A 19,176-nucleotide genomic window follows, 5' to 3' on the forward strand; every position below is an offset into this window, starting at 1 on the left:
GGAATGTAAACTGATACAGCCACAATGGAGAACAGTATGGAGGTTCCTTAAAAAATGAAAAATAGAACTACCATATGACCCAGAAAGCACATTACTGGGCATATACCCTGAGAAAACCATAATTCAAAAAGTCATGTACCACAATGTTCATTGCAGCTCTATTTACAGTAACCAGGACATGGTAGCAACCTAAGTGTCCATCGACAGATGAATGGATAAAGAAGACGTGTCACATATATACAATGGCATATTACTCAGCCATAAAATGAAATGAAATTGAGTTATCTGTAGTGAGGTGGATGGACCTAGAGTCTGTCATACAGAGTGAAGTAAGTTAGAAAAAGAAAAAGAAATACTGTATGCTAACACATACATATGGAATCTAAAAAGAAAAAAATATGGTTATGAAGAACCTAGAGGCAGGACAGGAACAAAGATGCAGATGTAGAGAATGGACTTGAGGACATGGGGAGGGGGAAGGGGAAGCTGGGACAAAGTAAGAGAATGCACTTATATATACTACCAAATGTAAAACAGCTAGCAGGAAGCAGCCTCACAGCACAGGGAGATCAGCTCCATGCTTTGTGACCACCTAGAGGGGTGGGATAGGGAGGAGATATGGGGATGTATGTATATGTATAGCTGATTCACTGTTATAAAGCAGAAACTAACACACCATTGTAAAGCAATTATACTCCAATAAAGATGTTAAAAAAATCTCTTGGAAGACAGAACAACAGATGAATAATAAAAATGTTTGCCTCTAAAGACCTTATTGTCCATGTAGACAAACATGACAAATGCTAAAATAGAAAAGGAGAGAAAAGAAGACAGGAACTAACCCTGGCAGGTATTTGGAGAGAGGATCAACAAAATATTAGTTGTCTCTCCAAATCCATCCTGATCTTCTTTCTTAATATTTAGGCATTTGTATTCTGTTGAACCTACATGTGGCCACAGAAGTAAAGTGCCACTAGTGAAAAGAACAAAGTTGATATCTGCAACTTTTACATCATCTTTTTAAAGACAGTTACCATGAATTCACTCCTCTCCTTTCCTTATGGTTAAAAAAGAGGATAAAGAGAGCATCTTTGGAAATCAGGTGGCGAGAATGGTGTAGCCATTCCTGATAGCCTAAGTTTTTCATGACGCTGTGGAACAGAGCCCAACCTAACTTTCTGTGGACTGTTACATGAGGGAGAAAAACATTTGTGTTCTTTAAGCTACTGCGGTTTTAATTCCTTTGTTTTTAATAGCTGTATAGTCTTTAGTACCCTAATAAATATAGACGATATTTCGGGAAGGCCTCATAGAAAGCCAACTCAGTTACAAAGTCAGTCTTATAGGAGACAGAATAAGAGAGGAGAGGGGATTTAAGGAAGAAAGAATACCAAAGAAAGGAGAGAGAGCATGAACATACCAAAGCGTGTAAGCAGTTTTAGTATAAATGTTTCTAAATATGCTTAATTTTTTACACTTAGTACAGTGTAAATTTTTAATACTTAATAAAAGCGTCAATATTTCTAGATATACCAAAATAATATACCAATAAATTGTCAAACAGGACTTTTTAAGAAGTCAAATTGAGATTTTTTTCCCTGTTAACTAGACAATTTGCAAAAGCAAAAACATGCTATTGATATTACTAAATAGCCTTCGTACCCAAAAATACTTTTCTAAGAAAGAAACTATTTATTTTTATGAGTTTAGTATTTCTTTATACATACCACACAAAGCTCAAATAAAATGATTCCAAGAGACCAAACATCTGATTTGGGGCCAGAAGGCAATGGTTTCTCACTTGGCACATGATCATTGGTTTTGAAAATTCCTTGTGCAATTACCTCAGGTGCCAAGTATGATGGATACCTAAAATGGTATATTTTAGAAATGAATAATTACTATGAGCTAGAAAGGGGGAAACAAGTATGTAGTGGTACATTTTTACTATGAGTACAGTACGACCTATGTAAAAGCTCAATGCAATTAAACGAACAACTCTTTCTAGGAGGAATTCTAAACTAACCATAATACAGGCTTTTATGTCTAGGAATCAAAAGCAAATACATGAGTCTCAAATAATTTAAAACCAATCGTGTCTCTGCAATATTAGTTCCTTTCTTTGCTTTCCTCTGTGTTAACACATTGCCTTCTTGCAGCTTTCCAGGTTTCCAGGAGTTTTTCCTTCTTCCTTACTGCCTATCTTCTCTTTATACTTAACTCTTATTTAAAGCATATATTATCTTTGAAAATAGTATTTATTCTTTTGAATAGTAGCAATGTCAAAATCTGTAAAAATATATAAATTGAAAGGTAAGACTCTCTCCCATCTCTGTACTCCAGTCACCTGCACATATGTATGTATAAATAAACTTGATCACCCATCATCATTGCCCCATAGGGAAGCATACTATATGCACTATTCTGTACCCTTTTTCACTCAAAATATATTTTAGAGATCATTCTAAAAAAATAAGTATAGATTTGCCTCATTCTTTTTGAAAACTGCCAATAATTTCATTGTATTGATGCATTTAATTTACTTGATGCAACTCTGAAGAGGGATATGTTGGAAGTTCCACTCTTTTGCTATTACAAACAATGCTGACATGGATATATTACAAATACTCCCTTTCCCATGAATGTATATGTGTAGACAAAAGACAAATTCCTAGACATGGCACTACAAAGTCATAAGGTAGATGCATTTAAAATTTTAATACATGTTGCCCAGTTGCCCTTTCAGGTTATGGCAATTTATATTCTCATAAACAATATGAGTGCCTATTTCCTCTTACCTTCACCAACACAAGTTTTTTGAAAATTGCTTTAGCAAATACAAAAGACAGAATATTAAATGAATAAGGTATAAAGAATAAAGTTTAAAAGAACACCCATGTACCTATCAAGAAGTTTAAGTAAAGAATATGAAATTATCACTAAAGGTCCCTCTCTGCTTCTCCCTAATTATACCTCCCTGGTATCCCCCAAAAGGAACAGACAACTGGAATTTTTGTGTTTATAATTCTCTTCCATTTCTTTATAGCTTTACCATATGTTTGCAACCTAAAAAGTATATTGTTTAGTCAAGCACATTTCTGAACTGTATAGTATTGGAATTATGCTGATGGTATTCCTGTGTGATTTGCTTTTTTAATCAATGTTATTTAAAAGTCATCCACATACTTGCATGTAGATTTAAGTCATTAATTTTTACTTCTATTTTATGAATAAATCATAATTTATTCATTCTAATGTCAATGGGCATTTATTTCCTGTCTTTTTATATTATAAACAATGTTGTTAGAAATACTATGTGTACATCTGCAAAAGTTTCCCCAAGGGTATAAACCTAGGATTGAATTTCTAGGCCATAAGACATGTGCACTTTCAACTTTCTAATATCATGCCAAATGTTTTTTGAAAGGGATTGTATCAATTGATACTCCCACGAGCAGTGTACAACAGATCCTATTGCTTACTTCTCCAACACTTGTTAGCAGTAACAGACTTTCTAATGTTTGGCCATCTGGTGGGTGGTACCTACACACCGTTGTAGTTTTAATTTGTATTTCCTTGATAACTAAAGAGGCTGAGGCATATTTTCATACACATAAATTTGTATTATGATGTAATTTTACCCTAAGGTGATCATATTGATCTTCTAAATGAATGTGTGAAATCTCTGGAGACAAATGAAGTCTAGTAGAAAAGCAATCAACTTAATATTATAATACCTGTATTCTAACTTCAGTTCTATCACATATTCTATATATGATTTGGGTTTCTTAATCTATAAAATAGGAATATATATATAATAATGCCTACCTCACAAAACTGTTATAAATATTAGTGAATAAAGAAGTTTTATAAAAATGAAAAATATGACACATATACAATGTTTTAGCTTTGTCATCATTAGCATGATACATCCAAAAGGTAAACTGTTCATTTTTAATCTTGATTTCCGGCACATCTAACTCCAAAATAACAGCATGGGTAGTAAAAGTCAAGCAATACTACGGGTAAGTTGTTATATCTAAAACTTCTGATTGGTGATTTCTGGAAGTATAGAGGTGACTTTTGCTCCCAAAATTCTAATTTCTTTTCTATCAAGGACTTGTTAATTAATAAAAATAATAAAACTTAGGATTTTTTAATGTAAATTATCTCCTTTCAACAAGTGTCTCTTCTTTAGCATAACATTTTAACACTCTTACCAGAACTCTGCCGTGAGTATGACTGGTGAGATAAATGTAAGTGGCTTTCACCATTTGTCTGATGCTTTAACAAGGTATTAAGCTACTGGCCAAATAATGTCCAATTTCTAACTCTTTACAATATTTTGAAACAGATGTTAACATTTTACTTTGTTGTTCTTTAATATTTGTCTTTTGAATCAACTGCAAGCTTCTTCTGGTGTAAACATTTTCTTTCATGACTTAGCTGTTTGATCACTTTATTTTTCCTGGCTAATGTTTCACATTTTGCTCTTTGATACTTTCTGGTCAGACCTTTTGGGTCAAAGACATCAAAGTAAGCCAAACCAAATGGCACATGAGACCAATTCTATCCAAGCACTTTAAATTCAAACACAACTCTTCAAAATCCTTGATGTGCTTTAAGAAAAATCACTTCCTTTCTTCTATTCATCACTATAACCTAAAGAACTTTTAAGTAAAAGGCGAAAAATTAATTTTTGTTTGTATTGTTTTTGGAGTTCTCTCTCATACAAATTTAGACAAAATGAAGAAGCACATTTACTACAGCTGCCTAAAAGCTATTTTAAAAGGCAATTATTACATATGATGAAGATACCAGAGCTTTATTATGAACTTAATTTTATTATTTCAAAAGGTTTTTTTTAAAACAAATAGAGCGTAGGCTATTTTTATAAAATACTGCTTTTGTGCTTGTGAAAAAAATTGTTTGTTGCCTACAACCACAAGTTTTGGTAGGTAAAACTATAAGACTATGAATTTATGCACATTAATAAGTAGGCCATCAAAACAGAAAATTTCCCATTAAATAATGAGCTTCTTGAAGAATGGGAACCTATCTTATCCATGTTTGTATATCCAGCAGCCATAAGAAAAGGTATTTGATAAATATTTTCTTAATAAATAAAGGAAGGAATGACTAAACAATTTATTTTAAGATTATTAGCTATGGCCAAGCTAATGAAAATTTTAAGTGACAAAACTATAAGCTAACTTACAAAGATAAAAGGTAATTTATAAATGAGATCTTTTTTAAAAAACATCTAATTAGTTTTTAGGCAATGTTTTCCTGTAGAAACATACTCCATGACTCCAAACCATAATTCCCAATAATGGAGTGACAGAACTGATTTCAGGGAGCACAAAGAGCAAAACACAAATGGATACTATTAAACAGAATCTCACCGCAATTACGAAATATGCTTAAGGTCTCTAGAAAATTGTATTATATCATTTTAATTTGCTGGTTTTGATAGTTATTTTGTGGTTATGTAAGAAAATTCCTTACTTTAGGAAATATAAACTGAAATATTGAGGGGTAAAAGGCCATTATATACACTAATAATTCTTAAATAATTCAGAAAAAAACTGTATTATACACATATATGTGTAAGATAAAAGAAAGAGAAAAAATGTAGTGAAATGTTAACATTTGGGGAGTCTAAGTTAAGGCTATAAAGGAAATTTTTGTACTATTTTGTAACTTCTATGTATCTAAAATAATGTCAAAATTAAACACTTATAAAAGAATTATATTATTAACATGTTTAAAAAGCAACCAAAAAATAAATATAATACAAACATCTATATCAAAGCATTCAATTGAGTCCAGGATGAAATATACTTTCATTCCTTTTTTGGAGGTAACATAAATCTGGAATTCCATATCAGAACCTCTCCAAATTTAAACACAGACTTTCAGTTAGAGAATCCACCCTATTACCTCTGATAGCTACAGTGACTTGACTTGAAGCTTAACGTACAATTACATCTTAAAGAACAGGGAATTAAACTTAGAAATATTAGAAGATAATAAGAGAGTGATTTTTCTGTCTTTTGAGGAACATACATTATCATTAACTGAGAATCTTGTCAGCCTTCTTGCCTTAAATTTACCTAATTCTGAATGAAATAAAATTAATTTTAGTAAGCATTATAAGGTGAAGAAAGTCAATAATCTGCTAGCCTCACTACCAATTCAATGAAAGATCAACATCAGGGACCTTTTGTATGCGGAAAAATTCATTGTCTACTCTTAGAAGTATATGGAAAATTAAGATATTTTTAATTTTAAAAAAAAGTAGCTTTATGTCAAAAATAATAAATTAACAAAATATACACTTCATTAAAGATTAGAAAGTTTAAGACGGAACTCAGAAAAAAAAAAATTCTTACCCAATTGGGAAATCAACATCATCACCATATGCTGTCATGTGATAAAGTCCAAATTTAGCCAATTTAACATGTCCCTACAATAATAAAGGAAGAAAAAAATCATTATAAAATATTTTAATATCACTGACAGGGAAAATTATGATTATACATTTTACAAGTAAGGACACTATCATATAGTCAGATACATTAGAAAATATTATATTTTAATTTGCCATAATTTTATTAAAACCTATTTGTCAGTGTTTGAAGTCTGCTTTATATTCATTACAAACATATATATACACACACACACATATTTTATACACATATATATCAAAATGACAAATAACATTTAAAAATTTTTGTTGCTTATATTTTCTGGGCTTCTCTAAATAGCAAAAATGTTCTTAGTTGTCTTGAATCCTCAATTAGAAGATATTGTGGTTGGGCTTCCCTGGTGGCGCAGTGGTTGAGAATCCGCCTGCCGATGCAGGGGATACGGGTTCGTGCCCCGGTCCGGGAAGATCCCACATGCCGCAGAGTGGCTGGGCCCGTGAGTCATGGCCGCTGAGTCTGCGTGTCCGGAGCCTGCGCTCCACAACGGGAGAGGCCACAACAGTGAGAGGCCCGTGTACCACAAAAAAAAAAAAAAAAAATATATATATATATATATATATATATATATATATATATATATAGTGGTAATTTTCACAAAAGAAAATTTTTTCAGGGAGTTGCAAGTCCATTCACAATGTTATAATTTAAACTTGACATGGATGTTTTTAACTTGAAAAGGTCAGTTCACAAATCAAGATATTAGTGAATCTGCTTGATTCCTAATAATTTTTTATACTGTTTGAGAATAAGCATAATTATCACAAAAGCAAGATTCTTAAAAGGCAAAACAAATTTTACAAGTCCCTTAAGTTTTTCCCCTTTTAGATGTTTAAGACTTTAAAAAAACAGTCAATTTAAAAGTTGTTTTCTTTTTCTCAAGAACTCTATTTCCCAGAATTACAAAACATTTATATTTTAAAACAATTCAGACAGTTAGATACTCTACTACCGTAAGTATGAAATTAATGGGCACCATTTTATCTTTATTTTTAATATCATAGGGTATATACTGAAAGTCTGGAAGTCAGAGAAAAAGAATAATCCTACTAATAAAAAAAATAATTCCCCAGAAAAAGTTTCCTCAAAACTATTTTATATGCTTATGAAAAAGAATGAAATTATGATTATTCCTGAAAAAAATACCACTTTGCTACCCATAATTCTCTTGGAGGTTGACTAGCTTCTTAGAAATCCCCCATAAGATTTCCAAGTAGAGAATCAGCACTCCAATTAATAAAAGAAGCGAGGTATGAACAGCTGGTAAACAAAGAAAATAAATGAGGAATAAAGTAAAAAGAAGAAGTAGGAAAGAAGAATAAAGTGGAGAAAACACAATTCAGTTGTGCTATGAGAAAAATATTCTATGTAAATAGTCAGAGAATCTTTCTTAAGATGAAAGCAAATTCAGAGAACGAGTGGATTGGGAAGCCACAATGTGTATCGTTTAGAAAATGAATGGAAGGATAAAGAAAATATGAAGTTAGAAAATGGGTCTGGGGAAAAAAGAATAATGCATGTGAAAGACACACAGATTCATATAATTTAGAGATACTTTTTTTTTAAACAACCACAAGTATATTACATTCGTATAATCTTTTCATTATGAATACTCTTAAGACATATTCTAATTCTACAGTCCCTCTAATTAACTGAGTGGGCCTGATTTCAGTAGCTTCCAATGTGAAATAAAAAGCAAATATTTAATATACTATTTGATGATTACCTTTCGATCCAAAAGGATATTATGAGGAGACAGTGCCCGGTGTACTATACCATGTTTGTTCATATACTGCAAGCCCTGAAGTATCTCAAATGCTATGCACAAAACCTTTGAATATCTACAAAGAAAAAAAAGAGAGTCACAGATCAATAGGTCAATTACAAAGCAGATATAGAACCTGTTTTAAGAAATAAAATGAGGTTCAGTGATAAAATTCAAATATATATATGTGTGTATATATATATATATATATGTGTGTATATATATATATATATATATATATATATATATATATACACATATATATATATATATTTTTGGCCACGTGCCTTGTGAGATTTTAGTTTCCCGACCAGGGATTGAACCCAGACCTTCAGCAGTGAAAGTGCAGAGTCCTAACCACTGGACAACCAGGGAATTCCCCAAAGAGCTATATTTTTATTGTACCTCCTCTATTCAGAGAAAATACTCTACACATTTTCTAAACTATCTACTTCGACATATTTTTTATTTTCTTCTTACAACAGAATTGATCTGACAAAGAACGTACAGTTTTCTAAAGGCTACTCCAATTGAAGTATTATCCTTCCATGAAGGTAGTTTAATATTGGTGGTATACAAATGACCTTGACCTTCAGCAGGTTGGGCTTTGCCAAATTATCAGGAAACTTTCAGATATATGGCAGAACTAAGTCAATGAAAACCACCTATCTTGCTCAAGACAAAACAACTATGTCCCTGAAAAATAGCTATATTTTATAGCAGATAGACATGAGCTTACTTTCCAGATCAATCCACAAAGCAACCTCCAGTAATTTATCAAACATTTCTTTCTTATCGTATTCTCTCTTAAGCCAACTTCCACAGGGATGCCCAGTTTCTTTGTCTTGCTCTCTCTTTCTTCCTCTCCCTCTCTCTCTCCTTTTTTTTTTTTTTTTAAATAAAACATCATTCATATAGGAAGTTAGGAAGAATATACAGAAAAGTAGGGGAGAATAATTCAAACCCAATCCCCAAACCACTAATATTAACATTTGGGTATAGATCTCTTTTCTTCCCCCCTCCCCCGTTTTTTTTTACACTTTAAATCAGACTTTAAAAAAATGAAATAAATATGAGGGTAACAACTAAATTAATTTTTTTTTTTTTGCGGTACGCGGGCCTCTCACTGTTGTGGCCTCTCCCGTTTCGGAGCACAGGCTCCGGACGCGCAGGCCCAGTGGCCATGCATGGCTCACGGGCCCAGCCGCTCCGCGGCATGTGGGATCCTCCTGGACCGGGGCACGAACCCGTGTCCCCTGCATCGGCAGGCAGACTCTCAACCACTGCGCCACTAGGGAAGCCCCTAAATTAATTTTTTAAAAGGTATAAATAACAAGCTAATAATAGAGATACAATGAAATCATAGACAAAAAAGTCAACCTAAAAGCAGAGCAAATAAAAGGAAAAAAGAACAAAGAACAAATGGAACAATTAGAAAACAATTAACAGATTTTAATTCAGATATATCAACCATTACATTAAATGTAACTGCTCCAAACTCACCAATTCAGACTTGATTATATTCAGGTTACAAGGAACCCACATTAAACAAAAAGTGTTAAGTTAAAAGATCACTGATTGTCATGGGCTTGGGTGGAGGGAATGGGTTGATACAAAGGAGTATGAGAAAATTTTACATGATGGAATTGTTCTATTTTTAATTTTGATGATGGTTATAGGACTGAGTTGGTCAAACTGATTTAACTGCACACTAAAAAGGGTAAATTTTAAGGTATGTAAATTAATCTCAACAAATCTGACATAAAAAGTAGGCCGAATACAATTTAAAAAAAGAATAATTGTACTATGACTCCCTCCTCTAAATTAAAACCATAAGAAAGAACAAGAGATGAAAAGTTAAAATCTCTCTCTCTTCTCATCCTAGTCTGACTTTCCAGAAGTAACCATCTTTAGCAGTTTGTGTTTTGAACTCTTCTGGTGGTTAGACTTTTACATAATTATAATTAACTCTTCACTATGCAAGATGATATAATTAACATACTTCCCCGTTTTCCTTTTCAAACTCCTGATTTTTAAAAATTAATTAGTTTATTTACTTATTTTTGGCTGTGTTGGGTCTTTGTTGCTGTGTGCAGGCTTTCTTTAGTTGCAGTGAGTCGGGGCTACTCTTCATTGTGGTGCGCAGGCTTCTCATTGCAGTGGTTTCTCTTGTTGCAGAGCACAGGCGCTAGGCGCACGGGCTTCAGTAGTTGTGGCATGCAGGCTCAGTAGTTGTGGCTCACAGGCTCTAGAGCATAGGCTCAGTAGTTGTGGCACATGGGCTTAGTTGCTCCGTGGCTTGTGGCATCTTCCTGGACCAGGGCTGGAACCTGTGTCCCCTGCATTGGCAGGCAGATTCTTAACCACTGTGCCACAAAGGAAGTCTCTTTTTTAAAAAATTGTTTATATTATTTTACATTATCAAATTTTATAAGACAGATAAAAGATACCTTTGCTCCTTTCTCGAAGGCTAAACAAATAAACAAGTAAATACATAACATGATATATAGTGATTAAGCGCTAAGGAGAAAAAGTAGAGAAGACAGAATGTGGGTTGCTATTTTATACATACAGTGTGATCAAGGAAGGCTTCACTGAGGTGACATCTGTGCCGAAATCTAAAGGAAATCAAAAAGACATGCAGCTCCCTGGGAAATGTGTGATTCAGGCAGAGGGCACAGTAAGCAAGTCTTAACTGGAAGAATCCACAGCAGTTCAAAAAAAGAAAAACAAACAAAAAAAACCCACCAAAAAACGCAATGAAGCTACTGTATATGCAGTAGAATAAGCAAAGGGTGAGGCTGGGAGGAAATGAGGGCAGAGAGGTAGCAAGTCAGAGGGCTAGATCATATGAGGCCATTTAGGCCTTGGCTTTTACTCTTGAGATAGATGGGAAGTGTTTTGGTACACTGCTGTATTACGTATAGTAAAAATTTACATTGGAACTAAGCAGAGAAAGATATAAAAACCTAAGCCACTTAACCCCTAGCTCTTCAGAGAAAATATCTCAGTCATCAGGATTTAATGGATACTATAATTTTATAATTATAACTCTATTCATGAAGGTTATCATCAGCTACTATCATTTGATAGTAGAATCATATGATTCTTTTTGTGTTTCCTTTTTATTTAGCTAGAATATAGGCATGAGAAAATTTTTCATAAGGGTGGCATGAGTAGATATTTTAAAGCATAGCATGTCTTAAAATATCTTATTATTGTCTCTAAACTTAGAATTTCTCCATTGTCTTTGAGTGCTCTTTATTAATGGTGAGAAATCTAATATCAGTCTGATCCTAATTTTGTTGTAGATACCATGCTATTCCTCTGTGGAAGCTTTCAGAATTCTTTTATACTTTATTCTTAGACTTATAAAAAATTTAGCCCAATATGTCTAGTGTGTGGGCATTTGAGAATTTGTGCTGGTAAGCATTAGGTGTGCCATTTTAATCTGAAAACTCACATGTTCCATTAACACAAAACATTAACAAGGAAAAGTTGATTTGTTATATCTTTGATTATCTTCTCCCTCTACTGTATCTTATAGTTGGAACTCTTAGGGGGCAGGTGAAGATTGGATTTATTCTCTATATCAACTATATAATTTATTTCCTATGAGCATGGCCTATTATTTAATTTCCAAGATCTCTCTTCTGGTCTCCAGTTGTTCCTTTTCAATACATCCTGTTCTTTGGCTATGGATACATTATTCTTTTGAGTCTCTCTGAGGATAGTTATTAGAATTCTTTTAATTTAGGGGGGAAAAAAGTATGTTATCTTCATTTCCTCTGGGGTAAGTTTTTTAAATTTTTTTTCCTCCCTTGACTATTTCTCTCAAACTATTTCTTCCCTCATATATCTGGTACTTCCTGGTTGTCAGCCATATTTTAAAATAAAGCAATAAGCTGATATTCCCCATGAAGTATATTAAAAAAAATAAAAGTTACTATTTATAAAGAATTCCTATTAAACTGATCTATAAACTATTCTACTTTATCAAATAGTTTCTCCCATATTAAAGTGCCACAACAGCCAGTATTAAGCAAATAAGATGAGATGAGAACAGTTAAGAATTAATAGTTTTCATTAACATCTGCAAAAAAAAATCCAACTATGTAAAGGAAAAGATTCCAAACTTTAAAACAACTATAATTACATAGATAACTATGTGCACATGAAAGAATGCAAACCCCTCCCCTCTTAAAAACAAAGAAAAACTTTCCTCGAGATTGATTAACAAATAAAACATCTGAGGTCATTTGCTGAGTCATCTTTAAGGCAGTAATCTCTCTTGTCCTTGTTCTTCTCTCTGTATCTGTTTCTGTCTCTGCCTCTCTCTCTCTCTCTCTCTCTCTCTCTCTCTCTCTCACACACACACACTTCACAAAATCTTAAGAGTTGATGCTATATTCAGCTGCGACACTAGAGGACCTCAGCTGCACACTATTTCAATACAGATGTCTTTCTCGTGAAATTAAAACCAAATCTTTAAAGTGACTTTTTTATTAAACCAGTTCTGAAACAGCTGAAAACAGAAGACTGCATCTTCTACTTTCTCCACCTGCTTTTGTTAGCTGATTTTAAGATATAATTGGAAAACACTTGCATGTCAAAAAGCACATTCATGCTATTATTGAGCTGATGAGCATTTACATTGAAAAAATTTTTTAAAATATGAACGTATAAAGCTGAGATCATGATACATCTTTTCTTAGCTATTACTTGAGATTATATATGAATTACAGTTAATGAACTCAGTATTCTTCAGTTTAAATCAGACAGGAAATCACATTTGCTTTTCTGCCCATTTGTGCTCTTGGGATTTAATTTTTAAATTTATTTTAAAATATAGGTATAAAGGAGAAGAAAAAGCTAATGCTATTTTCTATAACGGGAAAAAGAAATCAGTATTTGTGGAATTTTGTATACTTTTTTGTTTTTAACTGCTTGGTACTACTATGTTTTTAGGCCTCTGCATTCTTAGGCTCCATGGGAGAAAAATTGATCTCGACAATCAAAAAGCCTACAGCATAGTTGAAAACACAGATTTATAAACCAACAATTTTAATACAGTTGAATTCAATAGAATTTTGATACAATTACAATTCAATAATTAAGTTAGGAAATGATAATCATCTTTTTTCTCTATCTTGAGAGTAAAAGAAAACATGAAAATTTATTACATTGGTGAGAACAAAGCAGACCTACAAAAATCATAAATCTTGGAAAGTAATAAGATTAATAACTAAAAGAGAAAAAAAACATGACTACCACCACCACCACCAAGAACAAATGTCAATAATTTCTAGGCATGACTCAACTTGGCTGTATTTGGATATTAAATATGGCTTAATGAACTTCAAATCTATTAATTTAGTACAATACCAAGTATGTTTTGTTTATCCCTTTCCAGATGTATTTCAAAGGAAATTTATACTGTGTGCTTCTGATTCAATCATCTGTAAACTATCTGCAGCTGTTTAGCTTAGTTGGTTAAAACATACTGAGGCCAAGATCATGGGTTTAATATCTATAAGGATTAGATAGCTTCTCATGTTCATAGCCACAGATTTTCATCAAACTCCAGCCAATATCCTGAAATACAGAGAGCAATGTCATGAGACATTGCTCAACTGCTACTTATTCAAAACATCTTGATTTTCAACTACAGTCTCCTATACTTCTCTGTTCCCCATTCCTGAGGACCTGCTCTCTAATCTCATTAAGACCTTGAGAGCCCTGTTATCTCAACCAGTCCTTTTTTTTTTTGACATCCTTCTTTATTCTAGATCTATTCTGTCATTTATATATATATATATATATATATATATATATATATATATATATATATAGAGAGAGAGAGAGAGAGAGAGAGAGAGAGAGAGAGAGAGAGAGCGCACCAGGATCCTTAATGGCTTCTCATCAAATAGCTCTACCCCTGGTAGAATTGTACGTCTCTATTTTCTGACAGTACATGGTTGCAGGGTTTATTAATTCTATGGTAATAATTTCTGTATAGGTTTGTCTCTCTCACTGTACCTTGAGCCAGTGGTACCTTGAATACCTTGAAGCTTATTCAACCTGGAATCCCTATGCCTACCATAGTGCCTATAGGTAGGTGCTCAATAAATGGGTATCAAATAATAGGTGTTCAATAAATGTATACAACCACATCCATGATGGTGCAAGAAGGTGGAGATAACAAGATTAAGTTCATCATCACTAAGGAAATAACAGCTCAAGAAAAGTATATTAGACTAGACTATATTAGACTAGATCAATGGTGTTAACTTCATTTATAACAGTGTATAATTCTTCAGTAAGTCAAGAAAACATAAACTGCTTAAGTTCACACAATGGCTATCCAAAAAGGAAAGTACTAGTTTGCTGAAAATACACCTCTCCTTCTAGTCTTTTATTTACTGAAAGAATAATGAGCCACTGTATGGTGGGTAATATGATAATCTTGTTAATATCTGGCTAAAACTGCGAATTAGACTAAGTTGTTAAGATAGATTCCTACAATTTTTCTAGCCCCCCCCCAGAAAATACTTGTTTGTATTTGGTATTTGAGTTGAGTTCACATTAAATATGCATATATTAGGGGAGGCTTAACATCTTTATGAATTTGAGTTAATCTATGCAAAAAAAAGGATGTGTTTCTATTTGTTCAAGTCTACTTTTATGTCTTTCAGAGTTTTTATTATTTTTTAAAAACAGGTTTATTGAGGTATAATTGATATACAAAAAACTGCACATATTTAACATATTTGATGGGTTTGGACGTATGCATACGCTCATGAAACCATCACCACAATCAAGGTAACAGACATATCCATCACCTTCAAAAGTTTCCTTGTGCCCCTTTTTGTGTGTGTATGGTAAGAATAATAAATATACAAAAATATGAAAACACTGGGGGAAAAAATCAGTGAGGGGAACTAATTCTGTCAGATTTAACACAAACCATAAAGATTCTCTTATACAACCCAAATGTCCATCAAATAGATGGTTAAAGAAAATGTGGTATATACATACAACAGAATATTATTCAGTTTTAAAAAAAGAAAGAAAATCCTGCCATTTGTGACAACAATATGGATGAACCTGGAAGACATTATGCTAAGTGAAATGAGCCAGACACAGGACAAACACTGCATGATTCCACTGATATGAGGTATCTAAAATAGTCAAACTTATGGAAGCAGAGAAAAACAGTAGTTACCAGGAGCTCGGGAGACAAGAAGATGGGAGCTGTTCAATTGGTGTAAAGTTTCAGTTATGCAAGATCATTAAGTTCTAGAAACCTGTTATATAACATTGTGCCTACAGTTAACAATACTGTATTGAACTCTTAAGAATTTGTTAAGAGGGTAGATCTCACGTTAAGTGAGATCACACACAAATAAACAGGACTCAAGGAAACTTTTGGAGGTGATGGATATGTCTATTATGTACCTTGATTGTGGTGATGGTTTCATGGGTACCTGCTTATGTCCAAACTCACCAAATGTATAGATTAAATACTTGCAGTTTTCTTGTATATTAATTATACCCCAATAAAAATGTTGAAAAATAAATTAAAATAAGGAGAAATTCCTATCAGCCTCAAACCATCAGTTCTTTTCAGTATCTGTAAAGTTTCCAAGAAGAGATGTTATTCAGATTGCAAAAAATAGAGGCCAAGAAAGAGAATGAGAGGTCAGGATTGTGGAGATAGCTTTGGAAGTCATTTATAGATAGGTGGTAACTAAAGCCACACATGCTATTTCCTCAGACCCATCATCGCATGATATTTAAGGGCCATTCCATAAGCCAAAATACCCATACAGTCAGCAAGCCAAAGGAGAAAACACATTTCTGGATTCTATGAGTTCAATATGTTCTTTCACCTTATAAAACCTGATCATTCCCACAGAAATTTTCCTTTTGGTCTAAAACTTTCTTTACTTGGTATTAGCCTGAGGTAAAATGTTAAGAAAAGAGGAAACACAGATGAAATACAGTTAGCTACTGTGTGATTTAAGGATTGGAAAGGAAAAATAAAATACTAGTGATTAATGTTCAGATAATAAAACAACTGTATAACCCTGTATTTATCTTTAACCTAAACTGTCCTATCATTTCAAGGCAAAAGAACTAAACTAGTGTAGAACTTTTAATGATTCACTGGTTTATAATTTCAGAATTTGGAGAGGGGTATTTTCAGTGATGAGTTAATGTCTTTGATGCTCTTAATTTGCCTCTTATCACTTACTAAATTTTGACACTTTTAAAAAAATATCACAATACTTAACAGAGCAATTTTCTTCCAAAGGAAAAAGAAAACAAGACGATTTTGGAATTGAAAAAAGGAAATAACTCATTTCGCTACTGGCACACATGTTTGAGCCTAAAAGGACACCCACCCATACTAAATTTAAAAATTAATTTGCTTCAGGGACTTCCCTGGTGGCACAGTGGTTAAGAATCCGCCTGCCAATGCAGGGGACATGGGTTTGAGCCCTGGTCCAGGAAGATCCCACATGCCACGGAGCAATTAAGCCCATGCGCCACAACTACTGGGCCTGCGCTCTAGAGCCCATGAGCCACAACTACTGAGGCCATGTGCCACTACTTATGAAGCCCACATGCCTAGAGCCCATGCTCCGCAACAAGAGAAGCCTCCCCAGTGAGAAGCCCAAGCACGGTAGCGAAGAGTAGCCCCTGCTCACCGCAACTAGAGAAAGCCCGTGCACGGCAACAAAGACCCAATGCAGCCAAAAATAAATAAATAAAAATAAATAAATTTATTTTTTAAAATTAATTTGCTTCAGATTCAGATGTTTTGAAAAGGAAGTTGCATTGATTAACTGCTTACCAAAAGATTATTTTGTAATAGGTCTAAAAAAAACACCAAACAGTCCATCTGTCCATAAGTTGTGAGACTGGGTATATTTTATAATTCAATTCTCACTCCAAAAAAACCAGTTGAAAGCTCTAAGTCTAGAATGTGACTAATTCTCAATGGGATACGATAAATTGGGAAATTAACTTTCCAACTTGAATACTAGATACCTTTCCTTTCTCAGAAGAAAATTAATTTGATAAGATCAAAATACATATGGAAAGCATAGTCTAGTGGTTTGAGGTTCAGACATAAAGCCAGGAAACTCTGTCACTGATTTGCTATGCTTGGAAAGTGTTCCAACTTTATCCTGCCTCAGTTTGCAGTTTTATAAAGTGGGAAATATAACACCAAACAGGGGCTAAACGGAGATCAATGAGCTATTATTGGCCCTACACAGAACGCTGATCATCTTAAAAGCAAAACAAAACAAGAAGTCCAAGTCCCCCTCAAAAAAAACTAGGGTCTTTATAATAAATATAATACCATTTTGTTACAACACATCTGTATATATATTTCCATAAATTAACAAAGATTGTAAACTGGGCTCTTCAATTATTTCCATGACACAACAAAATCTGAAGAATGATTTTCTAATTTCTCTGTGAGAATAAAATCACCACTTGATAAGCAGAATTGGAGGATCCCAGGGTGAGCTGGGTATATTTCTGCCTCATCAATGTTTTCTTCTCCCAAGCAGCTTTACTATCCTGGCACAGAAAACTCCAAAACCATTTTTTTTTTTTTTTCCACCAGAGTTACTGACACTGGCAGTGCAAATGCACTGGGTAATAACTTCCACTTGCCAAGCCCTGGCAGCATTTGGGATGATATAAAGCTATAACTTTTCTCTAAGACAGAACCTATGATGGTTCATATTTGGTTGAATCTGTACCCTAGTTCATTCCTAAGTTTTTTTTAAAATTAAACTTAAATTTATTTACATATTACTCTGTGAACAAAGAATGAACATATTACTATTACTGCTCAGAATTTTTATTTGAGGCCAATTTACATTCTTTAAGTGGAACAGTTCACATTTTTTAGGCAATCCATCACAACAGTGAACACGAGAGGGCCTGAATTTTATGCACTTGTTTAATAAAATGTCTGCTGCAAACAAAATTTATCAAACTGAAATGTTCACTTCAATGCTGTGTTGGTCTGTGTCAAGAAAATTATAAGAAATATGACTTATGAAAATTTCCTATTCTATTTATCAGAAGTTGAGGTGATACAGTAATCATATTTTGATCAAAGAATCCAAAACCAAGGTTCCTATGATCCATAGAGAAGGTAGAACAAGACAAGATAACAATTTAATAGCCAGGGCTTTGTTCTCAAACCTAATGTAGAACTCTAGGGAGCTTTGTTTACCTACATAGCTCCTTTTTCCTAAGTCAGATCACGTGAATGAATCCGTTTCGTCTATTTTTCCTAACCTTCAACTAGAGTCACAGGTCTTAACACTATGATACAAGAAATACCACTCATTTCAGCATGCTTTTAGAAGAGAGAGTGAAAAAAAGCTTTTACCCATAGAATCCCATAATGACCCCAGAATACTGTTTAAAAATTGGAGGACAGTTATTTTTTACCGAGTCACAGAAAACTATTATGTGAATGAATAATAATGTTAGTTGATGTAGCCTGAATGGTGCCCCCTCCCCCAATATGTCTACATCCTCATCACTGGAAACTGTGAATGTTACCTTATTTGGGAAAAGGGTCTTTGCATATGAGGAGATCATCATGGACTATCTAGTCGGGAACAAAATCCAATGTCAAGTGCCCTTATAAGAGAGACACACACAGAGGAGAAGGAGATGTAAAGACGGAGGCAGATATTGGAGTGATGCGGCCACAAGCTAAAAGGAGGCAAAGGAATACTGACACCAGAAGCTAGAAGAGTCAAGGAAGGATTCTTCCCAGGAACCTCCAAAGGGAGTAGGCCCTACCAACACCTTGATTTCTGACTTCTGATCTTCAGAGCTGTGAGATAATAAATTTCTGTTGTTTTAAGCTGCTCAATTTGT

General features: G+C 33.6%; 1 protein-coding gene across 3 annotated transcripts in view; it reads right to left on the bottom strand.

Moving 5' to 3' along the window:
- Positions 1-19,176, bottom strand: part of TBCK (TBC1 domain containing kinase) — a 228,583-nt gene that overhangs the window by 179,151 nt on the left and 30,256 nt on the right. For all 3 annotated transcript variants that reach the window (XM_067036443.1, XM_059065826.2, XM_059065825.2), the window contains exons 4-6: positions 8,215-8,329; positions 6,396-6,469; positions 1,728-1,869 (exon numbers count right to left, since the gene is read on the bottom strand). In XM_067036443.1, coding sequence (XP_066892544.1) covers positions 1,728-1,869; positions 6,396-6,469; positions 8,215-8,329 — 331 coding nt within the window. The remainder of the gene's footprint in view (positions 1-1,727; positions 1,870-6,395; positions 6,470-8,214; positions 8,330-19,176) is intronic.

The sequence above is a fragment of the Kogia breviceps genome, chromosome 6, assembly GCF_026419965.1.
Source record: "Kogia breviceps isolate mKogBre1 chromosome 6, mKogBre1 haplotype 1, whole genome shotgun sequence".
Lineage (NCBI taxonomy): Eukaryota > Metazoa > Chordata > Mammalia > Artiodactyla > Physeteridae > Kogia > Kogia breviceps.